This window comes from Culicoides brevitarsis, chromosome 2 (assembly GCF_036172545.1).
Source record: "Culicoides brevitarsis isolate CSIRO-B50_1 chromosome 2, AGI_CSIRO_Cbre_v1, whole genome shotgun sequence".
In the NCBI taxonomy this organism is placed as follows: Eukaryota; Metazoa; Arthropoda; class Insecta; order Diptera; family Ceratopogonidae; genus Culicoides; species Culicoides brevitarsis.
Window position 1 is genome coordinate 41,747,561 of NC_087086.1, and position 9,615 is coordinate 41,757,175.

A 9,615-nucleotide genomic window follows, 5' to 3' on the forward strand; every position below is an offset into this window, starting at 1 on the left:
GAATAAAAATGTAATAAAAAAATCATTCAAAAAAAACCAAAAGAAAAAACCAATATTGTGTGTTTTCTTTAATTAAATTTTTCTTTTTGCAGCTGAGAAAAAGAAGAAATGATGGAGACGACTTGTTTTTCGTTCAAAAAAAAAATATTTAAAAAAATATTAAAAAAAATATATAAAAAAAATTAAAAAAAAAAAAAAATATTTTCATTATTTTTTTTAATTTTTTTTTTAAATATTTTTTTAATATTTTTTTTAATAATATTTTTTTTTAATATTTTTTTAAAAATATTTTTTTTTATTTTGGGACGGACAAAAATTACTAATGTGAGTTGAAAGTAAATTTATATAAAAAAGCAAGTATATTGGATATGTAAAATTTAAGGCACACAAGAGAACAAACAAGGTTAATGAAGAAATTCGATACAATTCATTAGATTTCATAAAATATGGCTTGAATTCAGTAAAAAAGGGTCAAACATGAGAAAATTTATCAAATATCCCCCAAAGAATTAGATAAAATTTTGTTCCGTGATCATTTTTTTTATCGAAAAATTTTCATAAAAGTTCATCCAAAGGTCAATATCTCCTCGAAAATTCTCTTATGTAACCGTCACGCAATACACTTTCTTGTCCTCATAAATTTCTTACATCTACATGTTTGGATATAACAACAACTATTCGGCTCGTGCCGTTCAAAAGGTGACATTGCCTTTTTTTACATATGCCAACCGCAAAAATTCATACAAAAAAAATAAAATTTCTCAACTAACAGATTTTTTTCTTTCACGTGATTTCTCTCACATGTAGTTAACAATTCCGACGAAAGTCATTAATAAACATCGTTCTCGTTGATTGATGCAACAACAAGCAAGAGTTTAACGACCCTGAATCGATTCCAAGCAGTAAAAATGTTAATTTCATGATTGTGACGCAACATTACCGATAAATATGTAACATGTGTCGTCGTTGTCTCGAACGCATCATTTCAAGGTCAGAATGCAATGTCACTGTACTCGCTAAAAACAAATCTAAACATCAAATGTAACGTTATGTTGGTCATCATTGAAGTGTGAATCAAAAAAAAAGTGATGATAATTACTCATTCTCGATTCGGAGAAGCAACATACGTGAGAAAGTGTACGGAATGAACGTAACAGGATGAACTCGTATCATAAAAGTTGACAGAGATGCTTAACTGGATGATGGTTTTTTGAAAAATTCTTGAATTTTATGCTTGGTTTGAATTAATTGGAATTGATTTTAACTTTTTTTAAAGAAAATTTGATCCCAGAATTGAATATCCCTGCTTTGTGTGTACTGCGCATGTCGTGCTGTAAAACAGATGATTGCTATAGACACAGCGAACGTAAGTCCCATCTAACATCCAATGAAAAATTTAAAAATTTTAGCTGTTGATGAAATTTATTTTCGATTTTTCTTCTTTTTTAAGCTAAAATTAAAAGATTTTTAATATAAAATTATTTAAAAAAATAATTTTTAAATTTTTATTTTTACCTCAGATGCTTTAAATCCATCAATTTTGAGAGAAATTGTCGAAAAAGTTGTTCTACAGTGACGCCATCTGGATTCAATGACAGTTCAATGTCACAGCAGAGAAAAAATTATTGTACTGAAAAGTTTGTTCTCTCGCAGCAGCAACTATCTTCGCATTTAAAAATCTTTTTCCAGTCATCGCGTCAACATTCAATCCGTCGACGGGCTGAAAAAATTCACAATTTGATAAGGAATTAATCGGGAAGAGTCTTCTCCATTGTTATTGTGAACTGAAAGAAATTTCGGAAGAAGAAGTTGTGTGAGTTTTTCACTTTTCATCAAAAAAAAAAAATATTATTGAGTAATAATTATTGCATAAAGTGTCTCGTGTCTCGCTTATTGTAAAAAGAAAAAAAGTTGAAAAGAGCGAAAGAAAGTGCAACGGAAAATTTTATTATATCACTAAAGTTGCATGTGTCGTCGTAAAGTAATCTTAAGATAAGAATTTACTAAAAAAAAATTAAGCAACAGTGAAGTTTTTTCTGGTTTTTGGGGCTTTTGTAACATAACAGCTTTAAAATTTAAGAAAAAAAAAATAAGTAGTGTGGGGAAAAAATCTTTTGTTTAAGAATTTTAACGAAAAATTTTTCAACATGTCAGCTCAAGATAGACTAATGGCAGACCAAAAGTCGGATCAAGTGCAGCGCTTCATCAAAGCTGGCGCCCACAAAGGCAAGGGCATTGCCGTTTTCACGAGCGGCGGCGATTCGCAGGGCATGAATGCAGCGGTCCGTGCTGTCGTTCGCATGGGCATCTACCTGGGATGCAAGGTAAGTCGACCCTGAAAGTGAAAATCGGTCAAATCTCAACTGAACCAAGTCATTGTCGAAAGTGAAAAAAAAACACTCGCGTTACAATTAGACTGAAAAACTAATTTTAGAAACAGTGGTTCAGCGTTGAGAATCACGGTCAGGTTATTTAATTTTAAAATAAATTCCCTCTCTCTCTTTGTTCGATAACAAATTTCGTCGAATGTACAGTTATCGAGCCATTTTCATCCCAAAGAGCTCAAAATCCGAGCAAAAATCCGGAAAACAATCAGATTAGCCGGCGTCGTGATCAGATTTGCATAAAAATGTTAGATTACACACACACACCAACGCACCTAAATGCAAATATTGTTTGATTAATGACTCAATAAGAGGTGTCAATACGTTCCGATATACTCGTGATGAAAGTGAATTTTGTCACGTGGAAAATTTTTGACCCATCTTGATAACCTTTTGGTGTCGAGGATATTTTTAAATGTTTTGTTGTTATTTACGACGCGGAGGCTTGGCACTGAAAGTGACAGTATAATAGTGCAATTGATGCATATTTGTGGCTCAGACAGACAATTAAAGTCGTTTGACGTAGTTGGCGTCGATTGTCTGATGAATTCACTGAATTCATGTCAAGATGCATCAAAATGTAATATAAGCTTCGGAGTGACGTAAGAGAAAGAAATCGCTTCAAATCTCATTTTTTTGAGATTTTTCACAGAAAATGACCTAAAATAAAAAGTGACTTTGCATAGTCAAAGATTTAAAAACTTAAAAAAATCTTAAAAAAAAATTTTTTTTAAATTTTTAAAAAATTTCTATACTTTTTTTCATCAGTTCAAATTTTTTTTGTTTTTTTTTTTTTGAAAAATGTTGAAAAACTCTTCCTTTAGAGCCATAAAATGAACAAAATTTGCATTATAGAAGCCTAAAATGAAAGATTTTTTGCATGAAAAGTAATTTTAGATCTTAAAAAATTTCTTTCAAAATATCTTACCTCCTCAATAGTAACGAATTTTGAAGATTTTTTGGACTTTAATCTCAGAATATACAAAAAATTTAAATAAAAAACTTTTTTTGTTCAATTTCACAACAACAACGATCATTACTCTTCAATTACTTCTTGACCTTTAACCTCTTCTCCTCTTTTCTTATCGTCTTCTTCTGAAATGAAATGATAATTATTCGATTTTCGTGTCTTCCTTCATTGAAACGACATTTACGACTTTTTTCAATGCAGTTCAACAAACTTTCACCTACATTTTCTGCTGTCATAACACGCCAATTCCAGAATTGTCTCATATAAAGGATGGCAATTGTTATGAAATTTATTCATTCTATAAATAAGTGTCGCGACGCAGAGTAAATTTGAAATTCTTTCGACCTCCAATGACCTTTTTCACTTTAAATTGAGTTTTTTTTTATGAATTTTATGAGTTATCAATTGATTTCTCGTAGGTATACTTCATTCGTGAAGGCTATCAAGGCATGGTAGATGGCGGCGACAACATCGTTGAAGCTAATTGGTCCTCCGTCTCGTGCATTATTCATCGCGGCGGAACAGTAATTGGCTCGGCACGCTGCATGGACTTCAAGGAACGTTGGGGTCGTTTGAAAGCTGCCCAAAATTTGGTCGAAAAGGGCATCACGAATCTCGTGAGTTGAATTTTTTTCCGAAAATTCAAATTTTTTTGATGAAATTTGTCGTTTTAGGTCGTAATCGGCGGCGATGGTTCCTTGACAGGCGCCAATTTGTTCCGTCAAGAATGGTCAAGCTTGTTGGATGAGTTGCTCAAGGAAAATAGAATCACGCAAGAGCAACGCAACAAGTACAAAAGTTTGCATATCGCTGGCATGGTTGGATCTATCGACAACGACTTCTGCGGTACTGATATGACAATCGGAACAGATTCTGCGTTGCATCGTATCATCGAGGCAATTGATGCCATCGTCAGTACGGCTTATTCGCATCAACGTACCTTCATTATGGAGGTTATGGGAAGACATTGCGGGTAAGTTTCTGCTTTTTTTAGTTTTTAAGTACTTGGAGCAACGCAAAAAGTCACTTGACGTCAAAATTCGACGTTTCTGACTTTTCGTCCTTGAACCTTGGGGAACAAAAATAAATTATTAATCAAATCCATAATGAAAAAATGAAATGCTTCAGATACTTAGCTGTAGTTGCGGGAAATATTTCAGAAGCTGACTACATTTTTGTGCCGGAATCTCCGCCGCCACTCGATTGGGAACGCAAATTGTGCGAAAAATTGAGCACTGTAAGCAATCCTCCAAAAAAAAATCACGAAAAAATTGTAGCGTCATGTAAACTTAACAAAGCAGAGGGATCCTCTTGACTTTTTTTTTGTAGTTTTTCTTTCATGAATGTAGGTAACTACTGACAAGCCAACATGACTTATACGACTTGTTTATTTTTTGTTGATTTTTCATCCCAAAGTTTGATTTTTTCCCTCATCCCAAAAAAGCAGCTCGCATCGCACGAAATTGGATCAAACAATTTTTTTGCCTGTCTGTCACTAAAAATCCCCCAAAAAACACTTTTTCAGTTATTTAGCTGTCGTTGCTGGTCTTTGTGCGGAAGCAGATTACATTTTTGTGCCCGAAGATCCGCCGAAAACAGATTGGCCTGAAAGATTGTGTCTTCAATTGCAACAGGCAAGGCAAATTCTGAAAAAAAAAATTGTGAAAAAAAAATTACGCACATTGTAAAAAAAATTTTTTTTTTTTTTTTTGATTGATTGGTGTTTATAGTAGAGAAGAAGCAAACAAAATTTTGCATTTCATGTCTCATTAAGTGCCATAAAGTCATTTGCAAGTCATAACTTTCATTTTGTCACACATTCATCATTCACTTTTCATGATTTTTTGTACAGATTGAATGAAAACTTGCAAATAGAATAGTCGCAAGCTTTTATCATTTGATCATTTTTACATCAAATTTTTGTTTTTATTTTGTGGAATGAATGATGATAAAGATGAAAAAATATCGCCATTAATAGAATTTTATGTTGGAATGCGAAATTCTTCCATTAACTGAATGTTGTTCAAAAGCAAAAAAAAATGTTTGGATGGTAAAATTAAAAAATTTTGGATGAATTCAATTTTTGTAATTTTTTTAAGCTTATAAAATAATTTATTTTATTTATTTTAAATTTTTAAAAAATTTTAGTCCTAAAAAGTTAATTATAAGAATTCAGAACTTAGTTTTTAAAAATTAAAAAGTTAGTTTTAAAAGCTGAGAAGTTAGATTTGAAAACTAAAAAGTTAGTTTTAAAAGCTGATAGATTTGAAACTAAAAAGTTAGTTTTAAAAGCTGAGAAGTTAGATTTAAAAACTAAAAAGTTAGTTTTAAAATCTGAAAACTTTTTTTTCAATAAAACTAAAAATTTAATGTTAAGAGCTTTTAACCTTTTCATCAAATGCAAAACTTGAACTCATCCAACAAATTTTTCAAAATTTACCATCCTCAACTGCCTCAAATTTCTTACTTTCCTTCGTTCTATAACTGCTTAAATACTGACTTCGACTGAATTCTACAGACTTGTACAAAGAAACCTCTTTCTCAGGGTTCGTCAAATGCGTCACGTGTCTCTTCAACTATTTTTTTGTATAATTTTAATCATTTTTTCATTTAAAACTTTGTGTTTGTTCCATGTTTTTACCATTTTTTTGTGTATTATATTTTCGTTTTCCAGCTATTTAGCATTAGTTGCGGCGTTAGCTACCGAAGCTGACTACGTTTTTATACCAGAAGATCCAGCGGTTGTTAACTGGCAAGATAAATTATGCCATAAATTGTTGCAGGTACTCATTTCAACTCGAAACGATCGAAGCACGAACACAATTTAGAGAACAAAACGCGTTTTGATTTTCTTTTGATGATTTTCAAATTTCTTTTTCAAAAAAAAAAAACTTAAATTGTGATTCAAAATTCTCTATGGGTGGCAAATTTATGTATCTAAAGCTTCTAATTGGTGAATTTACTTCTAATTGGTGAATTGGTAAATGTTTTTTTTTTGTCAAAAATTTACGAAAAAAACGTTCGCATTGGATCTGGACGTGATTTTATCAAATTTTATGTTTTTTTTATCATAAAAATCATCATTGATCATCTTTTTATACTCTCTATGTGTAAATAGAGGTTGATTAGAGCACGTGCTTGTTTAGAAAAACATACAAAAATTCTATGTAGCATCATTGAACTTCATAAATCCTGAAAAAAGTTTTTTTATCCCGTTGGTGTAAGCACTAAAACTATCCTTTTGCATCTCAAACTGCATGAAATTAGATCTTAATTGTTCTTGCTTGTGTTAAATTTGTGTTTTTGTTGTGAAAAAATTCTTGAAAAAACTTTTTTTAACATTTTTTTGCTTTTTTCGTAATTTAGGAACGTGTTTCGGGTCAACGTTTGAACATTATCATCGTCGCTGAAGGAGCAATTGATCGCGAAGGCAACCCAATTACTGCTGAAGGCATCAAAGAGGTCGTTGTCAAGAATTTGCAACAAGATACGCGCATCACTGTTTTGGGTCATGTTCAACGCGGAGGAAATCCAAGTGCTTTCGATCGTGTTTTGGTAATTTTTTTCATTTTTTTACGATTTTTCATCAAAAAATCAAAATTTTTCTTTTTTAGGGTTGTCGCATGGGAGCTGAAGCTGTTCTTGCGTTGATGGAAGCCACTGAAGATACTGTTCCCTGCGTCGTTTCTTTGGATGGCAATCAAGCTGTTCGTGTCCCTTTGATGGAATGTGTGCAACGTACGAAAGCAGTTGCTCAAGCGATGGCAGAGAAGAAATGGGATTTGGCTGTTCAGTTGCGTGGGCGTTCATTCGCACGTAATTTGGAAACGTACAAGATGTTGACTCGTTTGAAGCCTCCCAAGGATGCTTTTGATGCTGATGGCAAAGGAAAGGAAGGATATCGTTTGGCTGTGATGCATATTGGTGCTCCGGCATGCGGAATGAACGCCGCTGTTCGTTCTTTCGTACGTAATTGCATCTATCGTGGCGATACTGTTTTCGGTATTCAAGATGGCATCGAAGGTCTTGTCGCAGGCAACTTCAAGGAAATGGGCTGGTCTGATGTAACGGGATGGGTTGGACAAGGCGGTGCATTTTTAGGCACGAAACGCACATTGCCCGAAGGAAAATTCAAGGAAATTGCTGCCCGTTTGAAGGAATTCAAAATCCAAGGTTTGTTAATTGTCGGCGGATTTGAAGCTTATCACGCATGTGGGCAACTCGCGGATCAACGTTCAAATTATGCCGAATTCTGCATCCCATTGGTCGTTATTCCGTCGACAATCTCGAATAACGTTCCGGGTACGGAGTTTTCGCTCGGCGCTGATACCGGCTTGAACGAAATTGTCGAGATTTGCGATCGTATTCGTCAATCGGCGCAAGGTACGAAACGTCGGGTCTTCGTTATCGAAACGATGGGCGGTTATTGCGGCTATTTGGCTACTTTGTCGGGCATGGCAGGCGGCGCAGATGCTGCTTACATCTTTGAGGAGAAATTCACGATCAAAGATTTGCAAAATGACGTCTATCACATGGCTTCGAAGATGGCAGAAGGCGTTCAACGTGGCTTGATTTTGCGCAATGAGAAAGCCAATGAGAACTACAACACAGAATTCATCTACCGTTTGTATTCGGAAGAGGGCAAAGGATTGTTCTCGACACGTAGCAATGTTCTTGGGCATACGCAACAAGGCGGGTCTCCAACTCCCTTCGATCGTAACATGGGCACGAAAATGGCTGCCAAATGCGTCGAATGGCTCGTCGATCAACTTAAAAAGAACACACAACCCGATGGAACTATCAAGGCAACGAGCGCTGGTCAGTATCTTTTTATTAAAAAAAAAAAAAAAAATTAAAAAAAATCAAATTTTCAAAAAAAAAAAAAAATTTAAATAATTATGCATTTCCATTTTGATGATTTCCATCAAAATCTCCTTGATTTTTAAAGAAATAAAAAAAAAAAATTTTTCCTTGACCGTTTTTCGAAAAAAAAATTTAAACGGTCATGAAATTTTTCAAGTCAAGATCTAACAAAGTTTTGATGGATTTCAAAGCTAAAATTGAATAAATATGCATTCCAAAGATTATTTCCATCAAAATCTCCTTGAATTTTGAAGAAATAAAAATTTTTTTTTTCCTTGACCGTTTTTCGAAAAAAAAATTTAAACGGTCATGAAATTTTTCAAGTCAAGATCTAACAAACTTTTGATGGATTTCAAAGCTAAAATTGAATAAATATTCATTCTAAAAATGATTTCCATCAAAATCTCCTTAATTTTTAAATAAATTAAAAAAAAAATTTTTTTTCAGATTCCGCTTGCTTGCTTGGTCTCGTTCGTCGCCAATACAAATTCACCCCGTTGAAGGAACTCATTGCCGAAACAAACTTCGAGCAACGTATCCCCAAACATCAATGGTGGCTCAAATTGCGTCCCCTTTTGCGAATTTTGGCGAAGCACGATTCGTCGTACGAGGAAGAAGGCATGTACATCACGGTCGAAGAAGAGCAACAAAATGAGACTTCTGTGATGTAAAGCTCACAAAGTCACGTGCGCATATATATTTTTGTATTAGGAACTTCACAGAGAGCTCTTTAATAAGAATTAATTTATTGTAAAACTGTTGATAGATGAATAAAATTTACGTAGCGTTACTTTTGTTGCTTCTTGTTGTTGCATGTCAGTCAACTCACCAAAATATGATAAATTAAAAATAAATAAAAAGCACGATAAGATAATAAAAAAATAATAAAATAATAAATACCTCAAGGAATCACCAACAAAGAAAAATTAAATATATTTACACGACAAAATAAAAAGAATATTTTTTGTTCCTATTTTTATTTATTTTTCTTTGATAATTGAAGAAATTATGTAATCGAACAATTTCAAGGAACATTTTGAAGAAATGTAAATTTTAAAAAAATTAAATATTTACAATAAAATGTTGTTGAAACCATTGAACGATAATAAAGTATATCAAGAAACAATAAGAAATAATTTTTTTTCTTTCATTTTTCTTCACATTCGTTTGAAAGATATGATTCAGAGCTACAAATTACAATAGGTCCAAATGCCTTTTGCGCAAAAATAAATTTACGGGAGCCCAAAAACAAAATTACGTATTTTGACAAATACTATATGCGACACTGTTGCATGTGAAAATTGCAACATCCTAAAATTTGATATTTTTAGCTTTGTGCTTATCGTAGACAGTCAAATTTACATTCGTTTGAAAGATATGATTCAGAGCTACAAATTA

The 9,615-nt window shown here is 32.9% G+C and overlaps 1 protein-coding gene across 4 annotated transcripts; it reads left to right on the forward strand.

Annotated features, from left to right (window-relative positions):
• The first annotated feature begins 1,628 nt into the window (after positions 1-1,628).
• Positions 1,629-9,007, forward strand: LOC134832730 (ATP-dependent 6-phosphofructokinase). Of its 4 annotated transcripts, XM_063846861.1 has the most exons (8): positions 1,630-1,813; positions 2,155-2,324; positions 3,774-3,971; positions 4,029-4,327; positions 6,029-6,137; positions 6,721-6,909; positions 6,969-8,172; positions 8,665-9,007. In XM_063846861.1, the coding sequence occupies exons 2-8, from the start codon at positions 2,169-2,171 to the stop codon at positions 8,886-8,888; spliced, it is 2,379 nt and encodes a 792-aa protein (XP_063702931.1). In that variant the 5' UTR covers positions 1,630-1,813; positions 2,155-2,168; the 3' UTR covers positions 8,889-9,007. The 4 variants fall into 4 exon arrangements, with proteins under 4 accessions (XP_063702930.1, XP_063702929.1, XP_063702931.1 ...); XM_063846860.1 differs by lacking the exon at positions 6,029-6,137 and adding an exon at positions 4,483-4,591 and having other exon boundaries at positions 1,629-2,324; XM_063846859.1 differs by lacking the exon at positions 6,029-6,137 and adding an exon at positions 4,880-4,988 and having other exon boundaries at positions 1,629-2,324.
• Positions 9,008-9,615: the final 608 nt, after the last annotated feature.